Genomic DNA, 16,322 nt, shown 5'->3' with positions numbered 1-16,322 from the left:
GTGGACAGAGCTCCATCCACATCCTCAGTCGAGTCCACTGCGCCTACGCCCGGGCCGCAGTCCCCAGGAAAGCAGTGGGGAGACGGCTAGCAGCGGTCTTTAGGGTTGCGGGGGCAAGTAGACAGGACGAAGAAGCCCAAGTGGGAAAGCAGAGCTCTCTCAGCCGCCCGCAGGACCAGCGTTACCTGCAACGCCGCCCAAGCCCGGATCATCAGGTGTCCCCAGCTAGAGTCCAGGGTTTCCCCAAGAGGGACCTAGAGGGAGGGGTGTTCCCAGGGCAGTGGGCTGGACCTGGGGTGAACCAGCAGGAGGCACTAGCGCCAGGGCTGGCTCGGGCTCCGCAAGGTCATCCAGGCCCCATCTGACCTTGAGACTAATCCTGCTGCCCAGCTGGCCCAGACGTGCAGGTCCCTCTCCCCTTCCCCTCGCACGTTAATTGCTCCGGCGTTGATTTGATCTCGTTCTGCACAGAGGAAATTGCCCTCTTAGCCATTTTCATCCGGGAATTTTTTTTAATTAGCCCCCTTCAGCACCTCAGCCAGTGAAGGGGACGCTGTTTGGGTAGCGCAGGGGCAGCTGGCTGGAGCCGGACGAGCCCTCTCCTCCCTCCCACAGCCCATCGCGGGTAACGTCCTGGATCCCAGGCGCCGGGGCAGAGGTCTGGGAGATGCAGCCCAGGAGCAAAGGAACTGCCGTGGCCTCTCCCCAGACCCAGGGAGGACGCTCCGTCGTCGCTCTGGGCCCGTCCCGCGGGCGACACGGAAGGCTGGCCGTCCTGAGGGCGCGCAGCCGGAGCCGCCCCCGAGAGGCCGGAGAGGTCGCTGCAGAACCGGGGCAGCCTGGGCCACGGGCAGGATGCCGCCGAGCAGCTGCTGAGGACGGAAGACTCTGTCTGGCAGCGGCTCCCGCCCCGCATCACCCAACTACCGCGTCTCAGGCCACAGCCGCGGGAACCGGGACGGGTGGCGTGGCCGCAGCGCCACCTCGTGGCCGCGCGCAGGGATTGTGTCCCGGGCGGCGCCCAGACCCGATGGCCGGCAGCTTCCCAGGCGCTGAGCCCCACCCAGGCCTGGGGTTTGCTCCCTCTCTGTGGCCCCCACACGGTGCAGCGGAGCCGCAAGGGGCCGCTGGGCAGAATCCCACCCCCTCAGGTATGTCATTCCTGGACCCACTCCACAGAGACAGGCCACGCGGGTACAAAGCACAGTGTTTACTAAAGGCACAAAGTGGGATGTCGGGAGGGGCTGCTCTCCCGGTAGAGACCCCGCACTCTCACCTGGACCCCGCCTGCCCTCTCCTCCAACCACCCCCACCCTCACACCACCAGGTGGAGAGCTGTTAGCACCAAAGGGGGGTGGGAGCCCCACCTGTGGGAGGGGAGTGTGCAGGGACAGCAAGGTGTTGCTTCCAGAACCCACCATGCCCACTGTCCTTCACAGGGGTGGGGGTGCAAGCTCGGCACTGTCTCTCCCCTCTGCTCCTCCGCCCCCTCCCTTCCCCACACCGCTCCAGCAGCGGGCTGGAGGCCTGTTCCCGTCCAGTTCCACCAAAGGGGCTGCCCCTGGCAGGTGGGGCACTGAGGCAGGCGGGGGCTTCTCCTGACCCCATGGGCTGCCAGGCAGGCACTAAGTCCAAACAGGGGGCCAGCAGGGAGGCGTGGGGCGGGGCAGGTGGCTACTTCACACGCAGGTGCACCCTGGAGGGGGAGGGGGCCCAGCCCTCCCCGCCCCAGGCTGCCCCTGTTCCCTGCACAGGGGCAGGCAGCGTCACAGCACCTCGCCCTCCTCCATGCTGAAGCTGCTCCGCCGGCTGCTGGCCTTGGAGGCCTCAGGGGACATGGTGGAGAAGAGGGGGTCGGAGGCCAGGGGGAGCAGGGAGTCGTCCAAGAGCATGAAGTCCAGATCCTTCTTGGACAGGCTGGGGAACGGGGAGCCATGCTCTGGCCCCAGGGGCTCAGGGTAGCCCGGGGGCCCCTCGTCACCCCCGCCCCCAAAGCTCAGGCCGTGGCTGAAGTCCAGTTGGTGGAACGGGGACTGCGGCTGGGCGGGCGGGGGCAGCGGGGCCTGGGGGGGCAGCGCCGGTAGCGTCTCGGGGTCAGGGACCTCGGCCCCCAGCATCAGCGTCTCCCCTGGGCCCTCTTCGCTGGGCAGCTCCTGCTTCACCACCTGCTGGGCCAGCTCAGCCATGTTCACGCCGGACGGGGAGGTGGTGGGCAGGCCGTGCACCCGGGCCTGCATCTCCAGCTCCTGCAGAGGGCGCAGACAGAGGGCTGGGGGCTTGCGCCGGGGGCACCGTCCTCGGGCCCGCGCCCGGGCCACGACACTTGCCTCTCCCCTTGGGGCACCCAGGACCGCAGAATGTCTCAGCGGGCATGGGGCAGCTCTAGAATCGAGAGCGGCGGTTTCTCCAAGTACAAGTCGCAACTCATTAGCGGGTTGTGAAACCACTGTACTGAGTCCCTCTGCCTTTCTAATTGAAATAGACTTGTCTAGACTAGACCGGAATAGAAATGCACAGAACGCATGGCAGCCATTACAGCTGAGTGTTCTTCACCGTGAGTCGGACGTGCAGCTGCCCTCCCCACCATGAAAGACAGAGAGGTCTAAAAGCTGTGGCCCAGAGGCTGGCGCTGTGTGCGGTGGCTAAGCCTCTACCTGCAGCACTGGCATCCCACATGGGCCCATAGGAGTCCCGGCCGCTCCACTTCCGATCCAGCATCCCTGCGGATGGCCTGGGAAAGCAGTAGAGGGTGGCCCAGGTGCTTGGGCCCCTGCACCCACGTGGGAGACCTGGAAAAAGCTCCCGGCTTTGGATCGGTCCAGCTCTGGCTGTTGTGGCCATTTGGGGAGTGAACCAGCCGATGGAAGACCTCTCTGTCTCTCCCTCTCTCTCTGTCTCTCAAGTAAATAAATCTTTGAAAACAAAACAAAAGCTGCGAGCCAACTGTCCTTTGTGCAGAGGGCCAGCCTCAGCGCCGAAGACTCCAGGAAGCCCACGGGCAGGGACCGACCTCGCGGCTGCAGCCGATAGGGGTGCTCTGCAGTTTGCCCACTGCGGCGATTCCTTACTCCTTGGCTTCTAGGCACATCGTAGGCTTGCACTTTCCTGCCCCTTAAGCAGGAAACCTTAAGTGTTAGTGTCCCGCAGATGGGAGCCCCAGGAAGCAGATGTGCCGTGTGGCAGCTTAAGAGGGATCTGCGGCTTTCAGAGCCGGCTCCAGCTGTGCCTGTCCATCACCCCGGGTCCAGCCACCACCTGCTGCTCAAAGGTGCTGGGGCTGGCTTGCCCCCAAGTGGAACGTCCTGACACCTGCTCCTCCCTCACGGCACCGCCGTTCTCGTCTCCCACTCAAGACGCATAAGTAGCAGCCCTGGGGTCAGGGGTCAGAGCTCCCCAGGGAGTCCAAGTTCGGGGCCAGACCTGGATGCGGAGCCAGAGCTGCTTGTTGGTCATCTCCAGGCGCCGGGAGTGGTTCTCCAGCTCCCGGGACTTCTGCAGGTCCTTCTGCATCCTCCGGATGTAGTCCACGGACGCCTTGAGGATGGTGCCCTTGTTCCAGCGCACGTCTCTGCGGCAGCGGCCAGGCAGCGTCAGGCGCGCGCTCAGGGGCACGGCTGCACCCCTGCCACTGCTCTGCTCTTGGCCTCTCAGACTGGAGGGGGCTGCTGGGGGCTGCACAGAGCGCCAGTGCCCGGCGCCGAGCAGGCTGGTCTTTCCCAAGACCCCGTTCCTGCCACCGCTGCCCACGCCTACCCTGGGCCCTCAACCACTTGGCTTCTCTCCACCAGCCCGGAGCCCTGCGTGTGTGCCCCTTGCTCCTGGAGGGCTCCCCCTGCCCCGCCGGGAGCTTTCCTGGTCCCACCGCAGCGCCCAGCCCCCCAGCCTGCTCACAGGTCGTTGGCTTTGGGGATCAGCATTCCCAGCTCCTTGATGCGGTCATTGATGTTAAACCTGCGTCTCCTTTCAACTGAAGGCAACAGACAGGGAGGAGGCCATCAGAGGCGTGGGGACCCCACCTGCAGGGGGCGCCCAGCCCAGGGAGGGCAGCCTGGCGGTTAGAAGGGCTGTGATTTCTCTAGGGCGCAGGCCAGGCAGTCGGCACAGCAAAGGCACCTGGGGCAAAACCCCTCCGCATCGTCCCACGGAGCTCCTGGCTCGGGCTCCACGCCCTACAGCCGGACCGGGCGTGGCTTCCGGAGAGGCCTTCCCGGGAGCCCCCCTCTCTCCTCCTCCCGGATAAAGAGCCCACCCACCATTCAAGCTGCGCCAATGGGAGCGCTCCGGGCCTCTGCCCGAGGAGCAGCCTGCGGCCGGGGAGCCGGGCTGGGACCGGTGCAGGCCGGGAGGGGCTCGGTAGCCCGCCCAGGTGGAGCGGGCGAGGCGGGGAGGGGCAGCAGGGCAGGACTCACTCAAGTTGTGATTGTCTTTCTTCTGCCGCTCCTTGGCCAGGGCCCGGCTCTCAGCATCTGCAGCCGGGGCAGAGGACAGACGGCAGCTGAGGGGGAGGGGGAGAAAAGGAGGGAGGGGGAGGTGGCGCGGGGCAGAGGGAGGCAGCCAGTACCTGTGAGCTCTCGCTTCTGGGTCAGGTCTGCGGGGCACGAGCTGCTGGTGACGCCCACCAGGGAGGCTGTGACCTGGGGGTCACTGCTGTACACGTTCAGGTGGCTGCTGGACAGCGGGAGCTGTGGGGAGAGGCGGGGAGAGGGAGGAGCAGCCAGTGAGCAGTCCCCTCGCCACGGGGAGCCCCCCGCAGGGCGCATGGTCCCAGGCAAGGACCTCGCAGTTCAGGTCTATGGAGCCGGAGCCGGAGCCGGGAGCCCCAGCCCGCGAGGAGCTCAGCAGGAGAGTGGCTAAGGGAGCGCCGTGATAGGATGAGGCCGAGGCATGCCGGGAGCCACAGGGAGGGGCGGCTATCTACCTGCTGTTGGGAAAGGCTTCCCCGAGGGTGTGGAGCTGAGACCGGAGCAGAGAGGGCCAGAAAGGTGCCCCCTCCCCCACAGTGGCAAATTCCCTCCTTAGCTGGATAAAAACTCAGTTCTAAAGGCGCCCCGCGCGCGCAGTCTTCGGAGCCACAAACCGTGGCTAACCTCTTTGCTTCGAATAAAGCACCTGTCTCTGTTGAGGTCGGTCTCCGTCTCCTTTTTCCCCATCTCTCCTCTCTGGGGGTACGAAAGGCCAGGACCCCGAGCTATGCCACACCTAACAGGCAGGGCCCGTGGCACTCGCAGCTGGGCAGCCGATGGAGGCTACAGGGGCCCAACAGGGGCAGGTCGGAGCTCTGGAAAAGTCCCCAGGTCCTGCGCAGTGCAAACACAGGCCTTTCCCGCCACCACCGCCACGTGGGAACCAGCCAAGGACGCAACCGCGTCGCCCTCCCTTGCTGCCCCTGCGAGCCACAGGGGTGCGTGCAACTGGCCCTGGCCGGTTCCTGCTAAGCCACCAGGGCAGTGGGGGGCTGAGGATGGACTGGCTCCCCAGCTCGGGCACCGGCGACTTTCCCTCCCTTGGTGGCAGGGGCTGGGGTCAGGATGGGGGTGACAGCAGCGGCAGGAGTATGCAGCCGAGGTTCAAGACGCACCCCAAGAAGGCGGCAGGCCCCAGCGGTCCTCTGGCTCCGGGGGACACTGGCTCCCCGAGCAGAGCTCCCGCAGTGCTTTGGGCGGGTGGCTTCTCCCCACTTTGCAGCTGAGTAAATGGGCTCACGATGGTGGGGGGACTCCCCCAGGGTCATGGCAAAAGCCAGAAGCCTCTGGATTCCCAGGGCAGCCACCTCTCGGCCCTGCCCGCCGACCCAGACTGCAGCCGTGCAGCCAGGAGGCGGCCAGGCAGAGGGGTCCTGTAGCTAGGGATAAGGCCAGCCCCTCGAGGGACACAGGTCTGTGCCTGCAGGCCCTGGACTTGGCAGAAGAGGGGCCCCTGGATCCCCAGAGGAGCCCACCAGCTCCAGGTCTTCCTGAGGATGCACTACTCTCCCCGCCTCCTCCCTGCCCCCACCAGGAAGCCTTCCGAGACTGCCACAGCCACCTGGCTCATATCACACATGTAGGCTGAGGCACAGCCTGCTCAAACCCTAACTCTGCTCAGCCCTGGGCCCCGGACCATCTCTGCAGAAAGACAGCAGCCCTGGCCAGTGAGGAGCCGTCTCCAGCTCTCCCCAGGCGCAGGGCTCCTGGGGGTCCTCGGCCTCACCCCCAGGGGCAGTACCGTGTTGGGCATCTGCATCTCAGGGTTGATGTAGCCCAGGACGTCGTCCAGACGCATGATGTTGTCGATGACATCGTCAAACTGCAAGACAGGAAGTCCACCTGGGGCGGCGCACCCGCGGCAGGCAGAGCGGGTGCTGGGAAGCCAGTGACCCTCTGGGGCCCAGGAGCCACCTTGCCCAGCTTGCTTGTCTTGGGGGCGAGGAAGGGGGCCCAGAGGAGGAATGACTACGGCTGTCTGAGGTTCTGCCCCTGTGTGGGGGGGTCCTCTTTTCCTCCCAACAGAGCTCTCCAAAGTAGGGAGGGTGTGTCCTTCCTCAGTCAGGGGCTCCCTGGGGATGGGGCTGTGCTTCCCCCTCAGACTGGGGCTCCCTGGGGATGGGGCTGTGTCTCCCCCCTCAGACTGGGACCCCCGAAGGCAGCACCCCCCACCCTACTAGTATCAGGAGCATGGCATGTGGCGCCCCCTGCTTACCTCCTTCTCCGGGTTGGAGCTGATGTGCAGCATGGCCATGGGGCTGTTGGGGGCGCTGTTGCCAGCTGAGGTGGACAGCACGTGTCCCGCCCGCACCCCAGGGGAGGCGGCAGGCGGGGGCTTTGGGGAGCCCTGGGCAGGGCTGATGTGGGCAGCGAACTTGTTCCCGTAGGTCTCGGACAGGTACTCGCGCACCTTCTGGTGCTGGGACTGTTGCAGGTGGTAGGAGGTGGGGTTCTCCAGGTAGGACTGCACCTGGGAAGCAAGGGGGGCAGCGGCTCTAGGGGGAGGCTGGCACCAGTGCGGGCGGCGGGGGCGGGGCGGGCCCTACCTTCAGCACCTCCCCGGGCACAGGTGGCGGCGACTGGAAGTGGACGGGGGTGTTGATGGCCGGCGTGGGCGTCACCAGCTGCTGCTGCTGCTGCTGCTGCACGTAGTGCATGACGGCCTGCTGCTGCATGCGCTCCCGCTGCTCCTCCTGCTGCGCCTGCTCCCGCATCAGCTGCATGCGCAGCCCGATGCGCGACGCCATGGCGGCTGCTGGCGCTCGCTCCCTGTGGGCCAGGCGGGCAGGTGCGTGAGGGAGGGACCCGGACAAGCGCTGGTGCAGGCGGGGAATGGATGTGCCCACGGCCACAGAGCGAGGCGCCAAGTCAGGCTCCCTGGGGCCGGCCTGCAGCTCCAGGCTCCCTTCCTGTTCAATGCCTGCAGTCGGCCCCCAACGCTCGCGGTCAGCCTCTGTGACGCCAAATCCAGCCAGGTCTGCCCCCCGCATGCGCCCAGGCTGCACCGTGTCACTCCTGGGTTCCCAAGGGGCCTCCTCGTGCTCAGACTCCCTCCTCCTGTCTTGCTCCATGACACTTGACTCAACGGTTGCTACACGCGTTCTGTTAAAACCTAAGCCAATCTTGGCCCTCGCTCTGCTCAGAACTCTCCATGGCTCCCCCTTCCCAGGAAAAGCTGACGTCCTCATGTTTCCCAACCAGCCCCCACCGCACGCTCCCCTTTGACCCCGGCTCCCCCTACTCTCTCCCTGGTTCTCTCTGCTCTGGCCACACCTGCCAGCCTCAGGGCCTTTGCATGTGCAGCCCCCCTGCGGGGAATACTGTTTCCCCAGAGACCTTCATGGCTCACCCCTTCATCTCCTCCAAGGCTCAGCTTCGAAGAGGCCGTCCACATCCACCCAATCAAAATGGCCAACCTCCCACCCCCCCGGCTCGCACCCTCCTTATGCCCCCGTCCTCTAATTTTTCTCCATGCCACTTATCACCTTGTAAATAGTATACATTTTGCTGTGGCCTCTCTTACAGGAAGCAAGCTGCCCTGAGGGCTGGCATTTTGTCTGTCTGGTTCACTACAGCAGCTCCAGCCTCCGGCCCAGGGCCCGGGACGTCACCCACTGAGATGAGCGAGTGAGCGTAGCAGGTATGACTTATGACCCAACCCTGGGGAGCCCAGTGTTGCCCCTGAGCCTAGGAAAGGAGAAAGGCAGATCCACGGGCGCCAGCCCTGGTCTTGCATGGGCCTCGGTGGGACAGGCGGGATCTAGGCCCCCTGCCCTGTCGGGAGAGTGGGAGGGCAGAACAGAATGTCACTAGCCCACTGTGTGACCCTGGGCAAGTCCCGTCCTCCTGCCCCAAGCCTCTGTCTTCCCATGCTCCCCTTTGACAAAAATGCAAGGGCCGGACCCTGTGACGTCCAAGGTCCTCCCCGGGGAGTGAGGCTGTCTGAAAGGTGAGGTCTGGCAGGAGCTGGAGGGCCCCTCACCGTGGAGACAGTAGGGCTCCGAGGCTGAGCGAGGGCCTCCCAGCAGGACAGCAGTGGGCTGGGATCCTGGTTCTGCCACTCTTCCCTGGGTGAACTGGGCAAGTGTCCACCTCAGAAGGCCGGTGAGCGCACGACACAAACCTAACTTGCCGTGCCCCGCGCACAGCACCCGTAGGCGAGCCGCGGACAGCCCCAAGCAGGGTAGGGGGTGCCGACGCGGGCAGAGCAGCGGCCAGAGCCATGTGCCAAGCTCCTAGGACAGCCCCAGACCTCCGGAGGTGGCAAAGCAGCCGTGTTCTGGCGATGCCAGACGCCGCACTGAATGAGAACAAGCGGGACACACCGGCAACCGTTCGGTGAGGATTGCAGGCCGAGGAGATGACAACAATGTGGATGGATCTGGCATTTGCAGGGGTCAGGCACCGGCCCCTAGAGGTAGTCAGGGTTCCTAGGACACGAGGCACTGGGAGGCTAAGTGGCCTGTGGAGGGGACAGAGCTTAGATGCCATCCAAGCCCAGGTGGGGAGGGTTGGGTCTCCATAGAGCCGGGAAGGAGCCCCAGGGGGTCTCTGCCCAGCTCCCAGCAGGGCAGTCCCCAGGGAGCAAGGCGCAGCTGCCCCCTCCCTCCCGCAGGGGCGCAGCTGCAACCCACAGAGAGGTGGCCCTGTCTGCCGCCCCCGCTGCCACCACACACACTGGCCCTACAGACCTGCAGCTGCCCCCCCACTCCCTCGCAGCTGCATCCCACACACCCATGGCACCCCTGGGGACAATCTGGCTTCAGTTGGCCCTGGTTGGGGGAGGGGCTGGCCAGGGCCTGGCAGTGCCGGCACAGGGAAGGCCGGGGGAGAACGAGCCCCTTGTTTCTCTGACAAAGGCCTGGGAGCCTGGCCTGGCCCAGGCTAGAGCTGGCTTTGCCGTGAGCGAACCTGTGTTAGGCCCTGCTCAGTCTCTAACTGGCTCTGCCGGCCTCAGTTCTCCCATCTGTAAAATGGACACAGGACTCCGGCCCCATCACCCAGCCGGGATCTGTGGGCCCCCTGGGAGAGGGCGTCAGAACCATGTGCACAGCAAGGGGTCTGCAGCAGTGTTGGCCCTGGGGCCTCCAGGGGAGGGTGGCCCAGGTGACAGAGCAGAGGGAGGAGGCTACCTGGGGGACACCCCCGGTGTCCCTGCCTGGTGGCTCTGAGTGTGGTCTGGGTGGGAATGGGGAGAAGGGAGGGACTTGCGGGGATGGGAGGGCAGAGCCGCCGGGCGTGTTCATCCCCTAGCCTCGGCTCCCTGTGCACCTGCTCACTCACAAAGCCCAAGGACTGCTTACGGCTCCTGTGTCTCCGCATCCGGCCAGAAGAACTGAGATGAGGGACAGGGGAAAGGCAGACTGCTGCAGGGCACCCCCCACACCCGGCCTGCCCGAGCCACCATGCCTGGCAGGGGTGCCCCAGACCCTACCCCCCCACCCCCACCTCAGAAATACCCTCCTCCTGGAGCCCAGCCCTGCAGAACTCCTGCCCTCCCCGCCCCGCCCTGCCCCTCCAAGCCCTCAGGACCCAGCAGCTGCCCCTCAGCACTGCTCACTGGAGCTGGTCAGCTGACCACGCCTCTGCCCAACCTGAGTCTGACTCCCAGCTTAGCTGAGCTTCCCAGGCCAACAGCCTCTGCCCCTGCTGGCTACATGACTTTGGAGAGCCTCACCCTGTCTGTGCCTCACCCGCCCCCTTGTATAATGGAGCCAGTCTTGGACCTGCCCCGCAGGGCCACTGTGAGAGGTGGAGGAGCCCCTGGGGCTTGTGTGGCCCCCAGCCTGGTCTCCTCCGATGTGGGCCTCCCCATCAGTCATTTACACCTTAGTGTGAACCAGCGAGTCTCCGCTGGACTTCACAAGGGAGAGGCAAGGGGAACCAGGACCCCAGGACAGAAAAGTCTGAGACGGAGGAGGGAAGTATCAAAGACAGAACCGGGAGAAAAAAACTGCAGAACAAAATGCACAGCGCGGCCGGCGCCGCGGCTCATTAGGCTAATCCTCCGCCTTGCGGCACTGGCACACCGGGTTCTAGTCCCGGTCGGGGCGCCGGATTCTGTCCCGGTTGCCCCTCTTCCAGGCCCGCTCTCTGCTGTGGCCAGGGAGTGCAGTGGAGGATGGCCCAAGTGCTTGGGCCCTGCAACCCATGGGAGACCAGGATAAGTACCTGGCTCCTGCCATCGGATCGGCGCGGTGCGGCTGGTTGCAGCACGCCGGCCGCGGCGGCCATTGGAGGGTGAACCAACGGCAAAGGAAGACCTTTCTCTCTGTCTCTCTCTCTCACTGTCCACTCTGCCTGTCAAAAAAAAAAAAAAAATGCACAGCACGAGTCTGTTCAGGCGGGAAGTGGACGTGGGTGTGGAGAAGCTGAGAGGGGTCGCAGTGCCAGTAGCTCCAGATTTGCTGAGTGCCCGCCAGGGTCCCCCGGCTGCTCGGCGAACGTTCCAGATCCAGGATGACATTCCCTTCTCCCGAACGCCTGGGACCCGAGAGCTCTGGATTTGGGGTTTTGTTGGATTTGGGAATATTTGCTTCCACAAGCATACAATGAGATATCTTGGGCATGGGACTCAGGTCTAAAACTCATTTCTGTTCCAGATACAGCCCCTGCACACACAGGCTGAAGGCAATTGTATAGAACATTGTTAGCGATTCTGTACAGGAAGCAAAGCTCCGTAGTGTGGAATTTTCCACCTGTGGCAGCGCGTTGCCACTCCGCAAGTTGCAGGCTTGGAAGTGTTTTGGATTTTTAGATGATCGGCGCTGCCCTGTATCCACTCGTTCTTCACCCCAGCCCTGAGGGTGGGCAGCTCTACTGCCCCCGTTTCTCAGGGAGGAGACGCCTTGCCCAGAGGCGTCACCAGCTGGTTAAGCAGCAGAATGGAGATCTGAGCCAGGCACTGGGCTCACAGCCTCCACGCTCGGCTATTCTGGGCTCCCCGGGTACCCAAACTGTTCGGAGTGGGGTGGGGAAGGCCACAGAGGGGTCTCCATGGCTTCCCTCCCACGCATGCAGCACTTAACTCACAGTGGGGACGGGGGCCTCCTTTACTACAGGGGAAAGAGGAGGGGTTGTCAGGGCCCCAACCTGCTCCCCATCATGTCCAAAGCTGGGGCTCCCTGCCCTGCTGCGTTCAGTGCCTGTTGGGCCAGCCAGGGGCCCTGGGTGAGGACTGAGCGGCTCTCTGCAGCCTGCAGCGGCAGCCCCACGCCCGCTGGAAACGCAGGCCAGGCCCCGGGGTCCAGCTGTTCCCGCAGCAGCCCTGGCCGGGAGCCTTCAGAGGGGTGGGTCTTCCTGCAGGGCCCCTCCAGGTGCTCTCGGCAGAGCCGCTCCGTTCCATGGCTGTGGGGCCTGTGCTGTCCTGGCGACTTTGCCCCTTTAAAACGGGAGCAAACCTGGCTTCGGCCTGGCCAAGCCTTGTGATTGCGGCCATTTGGGGGAATGAACCAGCGGACAGAAGGTTCTCTCTCTCTTTCCCTCTCTCTAACTTTGTCTTTCAAATAAATAAACGTTTAAAACAAACAAACAACAACAACCAAAACACAGAGCCAGCATTGTGGTTCAGTGGGTTAAGGTACTACATATGTGCATCTGTTCAAGTCCCGGCTGCCCCACTTCCCAGCCAGCTCTCCACTAGTGCACCTGGGAAAGCAGTGGAAGATGGTCCAAGTGCTTGGGCCCCTGAACCCCATGTGGGAGACCCAGAAGACACTCCTGGCTCTTGGCTTCAATCTGGCCCAGCACTGGCTATTGAGGCCATTTGAGGATTGAACCAGTGGATGGAAGATTTCTTTCTCTCTTGCTCTTTCTCACTTTCTCTCCCTCTCTGTAACTCTGCCTTTCAAATAGGTAAAATAAAATAAGAATTTAAAAAACTGGAGCAAAAAATTGGAAACACACAGAACACATGCCCCAGCCCTCCACTCCCACTCCTCTGCCCCACAGAGAAGCACCTGAGCGTTCAGCACGGGGTGGGGCGGGGGGCAGCCTGGACCACTCACAGCAGCCCAGACCGGAAGCCACTCCCTCAAAAGACAAGAGGGGAAAGAGGCTGGTCCTCCTGCACAGCAGGAAGGCACCCAGCAAAACAGTGAACCACCGCTGTCCCTCACACACACTCACCACGCACACTCACACGTGCAGTTCTCACAGATGGACACCCACACGTGCACGGCACCATCTGTGGGTGTAAAGTTCACAAATGGGCAACACGAACCTACTGCACTAGAAGCCTGGATCCTGGCTGCCCTTGGGGGAGCGCCTAGGAGGGGTGCGGGCGGCTGGGTAGGCGCAGGAGGCTGGAGTGTGGCCTGTACCTTGACATGGTAGTGACAAGAGTATGTCTTGCTTACGGCAATTAGCTCAGCTGCTCACTTCTTTATTTTTATTTTTTTTAAGATTTATTTATTTATTTGAAAGTCAAAGTTACAGAGAGAGAGGAGAGGCAGAGAGAAAGAGAGGTCTTCCATCCACTGATTCACTCCCCAGATGGCCACAATGGCCGGAACTGCGCCAATCCGAAGCCAGGAGCCAGGAGCTTCTTCCAGGTCTCCCACATGGGTGCAGGGGCCCAAGAACTTGGGCCATCTTCTACTGCTTTCCCAGGCCATAGCAGAGAGCTGGATGGGAAGTGGAGCAGCCAGGTCTCAAACCAGTGCCCATATGGATGCCAGCACTTCAGGCCAGAGCGTTAACCCGCTGTGCCACAGTGCTGGCCCCAGCTGCTCACTTCTAATCACTGTATGTGTCTTGTCCTTTCATCAAAAAGGGCAGATAAAAATGAGGAAACTATACATAGCTGAAGAGCTAATAGGGCAGGCACCATGGCACAGCAGGGCCTGGGTTGGAGTCCCTGTCACTTTGTACTGTATCCGAACCAGCTCCCTGCTAATGCCCTCCCTGGGAAGGCAACAACAGATGGCCCAAGTTCTTAGGCCCCTGCACCCACGTGGGAGACCTGGATGGAGTTCCTCACTCCTGGCTTTGGCCTGGCCCAGCTCCTGTTGTTGGGGAGCATTTGGGGAACGAATCCATGGATGGAAGATCTCTCTCTTTTTGTCTCCCTCTCTGTCACTCTGCTTTTCAAATAAATCTTTTAAAAAATTAAAAAGTTAAGCAAATTATCTTCAACAACCCCCCCCCCCTCCATGCAGTGTCCCCGTGACTTTAAGACATTTTTGGTGCCAGGCACCTTAACATAACTATCAGCACATACCCTGGTACAATCTCTTTGAAAAAGGAATTTGGCAAAATGTGTCAAAGCCTTAAAAAATATTCTTAAAAAATATTCTTAAAAAATATCCTAATGCAGAAAAAGTGTTTATATATTAGAAGCCCTTCACGTGATATGGAGAAAAATCAAAATAATGCCAACAGAATTGCAAACGATAGAATAGGATAGGTAAATAAGTTACAGTGTACCCCACCCGGTCCAGGGCTGTTTGCAACACAGCAGTGGGAAGGTGTCAAGTGAGAAAAAGTAAGACATGAGGAGGGGGTGGGCAGGTGCTGTGGCGCAGCGGGTTCAAGTCCTGGCTGCTCCACTTCCGATCCAGCTCTCTGCTATGGCCTGGGAAAGCAGTAGAGAATGGCCCAAGTCCTTGGGCCCCATGTGGGAGACCCAGAAGAAGCTCCTGGCTCCTGGCTTCGGATCGGAGCAGCTCTGTCCATTGCAGCCATCTGGGGAGTGAACCAGTGGATGGAGGACCTCTCTCTCTACCTCTCTCTGGAACTCTGTCTTTCAAATAAATAAAAAAGAAGAAAGAGGAAGAAAGAAGAAAGAAGGCCCAAGTCCTATGGGACCCTGCATTCACGTGGGAGACACGGAAGAAACTCCTGGCTCCTGACTTTGGATCAGCCCATCTCCAGCTGTAGCAGCCATCTGGGGAGTTAACCAGTGGATGGAAGACTCTCTGTTTCTCCCTGCCTCTGCTTCTCTTTTTGTGTAATTCTGCCTTTCAAATAAATCAATAAATATTGAAAAAAAAAAGTAGCACGCCAAATTGAACAGAAAATCTAATCACCAAGTAAGATCATATGTAGAAAGATCTCCTGGGAGGAAATAACCAAAATTATTACTGACTTTTGGGATGATACAATCGTGAGTGTTTCATGTGTGTATTCTTTTTTCAATTTTTAATTTTAATTTTTTTTTTGATAGGCAGAGTGGACAGTGAGAGAGAGAGACAGAGAGAAAGGTCTTCCTTTTGCTGTTGGTTCGCCCTCCAATGGCCGCCACGGCCGGCGCACTGCGCTGATCTGATGGCAGGAGCCAGGTACTTATCCTGGTCTCCCATGGGGTGCAGGGCCCAAGTACTTGGGCCATCCTCCACTGCACTCCCTGGCCACAGCAGGGAGCTGGCCTGGAAGAGGGGCAACCAGGACAGAATCCGGCGCCCCGACCGGGACTAGAACCCGGTGTGCTGGCGCCACAAGGTGGAGGATTAGCCTAGTGAGCCACGGCGCCAGTCTTTAATTTTTATTTATTTGAAAGGCAGAGAGACAGAGACAGGGAGAAATAGACAAAGATCTTTCAACCACTTGCTTACTCCACAAAATGCCTGCAATAACCAGGGCTGGTCTGGGCTAAAGCCAGGAGCCTGGGACTCCATCCAGATCTCCCAGAGGGGTGGAAGGGACCGAGTACTTGAGCCGTCATCTACTGCCTTCTGGGTGTGCATCAGCAGGAAGCTGGAATTGGAAGGAGAGCTGGGAGTGGGACCCAGGCACTCCAGTGTGGCATGTGGGAGTCTCTGCTTCTTCCATAATGAACACATGTATCTTCCTAATCAGGGAATGGTATCTTGTGCAAAGAGTACACACTATGGCACCATGGGCTAGACACTGTTCAAAGCACCGACACAGCCATCATGGTTACTTCATTACTGTCCCCACTTCACAGCTGAAGCTCCACAGGCACAAGGACGTTGTCCCTTGCTAAAGGTCACAAGGCTAACAAATACAGGGGCCAGCACCATGGTGTAGCAGGTGAAGCTGCCACCTGTGGTGCTGGCATCCCCTATGGGCGCCAGTTCGAGTCCTGGCTGCTCTACTTCTGACCCAGCTCTCTGCTTATGGCCTGGGACAGCAGTAGAAGATGGCCCAACTGCTTGGGCCCCTGATTCCGCATGGGAGACCTAGAAGAAACTCCTGGCCCTTGGCTTTGGACTGACCTAGCTTCAGACGTTGCAGTCATTTTGGGGGTGAACCAGCAGCTTGAAGACCTCTCTCTCCCTCTCCCTCTCCCTCTCCCTCTCAGTAACTCTGCCACTGCAGATCCCTCCCACGCTGCTGAGGGCCTGGCCTGGCTCCTGCACTTGGGGTGAGAACTGTCCCATTTTGTTTTAAGGATTCCCACTGGGGCATTGTGGTGCATAGGGTTAAGCCGGCATCCCACGTGAGCATGGGTTTGAGTCCCGGCCGCTCTGCTTCCCATCCAGCTCCCTGCTTATGTGCCTGGGAAAGCAGTGGAGGATGGCTCAAGTTCTTGGGCCCTTGCACCTGAGCAGGAGACCTGAATGGAGTTCCAGGCTTCTGGCTTCAACCTGGCCCAGTCCCGGCTGTTGTGATCACTTAGGCAGTGAACCAGTGGGTGGAAGATCTTTCTCTCTCTCTCTCTCTCTCTCTCTCTCTCGTTCTCGCTCTCCAACTCTGTCTTTCAAATATATATATATATATATATATATATATATATATATAAAGCAATCAATCCAAGGCTGCAGCAGCTGGTGTCTTTCATGCAGCCCAGCCCGCAGGGCACCTGTGACCGTATGGTCTGGAATCCCCAAACACAGGAGAAAAAAAACTCTCCCCTTCCTCAAAGGGCAGAGGCAATTTCCTGCACTCCCAGAAAAA

General features: G+C 61.0%; 1 protein-coding gene across 5 annotated transcripts in view; it reads right to left on the bottom strand.

The window, feature by feature from the left end:
- Window positions 1–1,195: 1,195 nt before the first annotated feature.
- Window positions 1,196–16,322, bottom strand: part of TFEB (transcription factor EB) — a 49,511-nt gene continuing 34,384 nt past the window's right edge. For 4 of the 5 annotated variants that reach the window (XM_070073280.1, XM_070073279.1, XM_051854162.2 and 1 more), the window contains exons 2-9: window positions 7,010–7,232; window positions 6,679–6,933; window positions 6,205–6,285; window positions 4,562–4,682; window positions 4,410–4,466; window positions 3,892–3,967; window positions 3,421–3,568; window positions 1,196–2,246 (exon numbers count right to left, since the gene is read on the bottom strand). In XM_070073280.1, the coding sequence (XP_069929381.1) occupies window positions 1,767–2,246; window positions 3,421–3,568; window positions 3,892–3,967; window positions 4,410–4,466; window positions 4,562–4,682; window positions 6,205–6,285; window positions 6,679–6,933; window positions 7,010–7,210 (1,419 nt within the window). In that variant the 5' untranslated portion in view covers window positions 7,211–7,232 and the 3' untranslated portion in view covers window positions 1,196–1,766. Of the gene's footprint in view, window positions 2,247–3,420; window positions 3,569–3,891; window positions 3,968–4,409; window positions 4,467–4,561; window positions 4,683–6,204; window positions 6,286–6,678; window positions 6,934–7,009; window positions 7,233–16,322 lie in introns of those variants that run through there. The other variant, NM_001171339.1, reaches the window with a different exon arrangement.

Source organism: Oryctolagus cuniculus, chromosome 5 (genome assembly GCF_964237555.1).
Source record: "Oryctolagus cuniculus chromosome 5, mOryCun1.1, whole genome shotgun sequence".
NCBI classification, from domain to species: Eukaryota; Metazoa; Chordata; class Mammalia; order Lagomorpha; family Leporidae; genus Oryctolagus; species Oryctolagus cuniculus.
The sequence above is the reverse complement of the archived record's forward strand: the minus strand, read 5'-3'. Positions and strand labels throughout refer to the sequence as shown.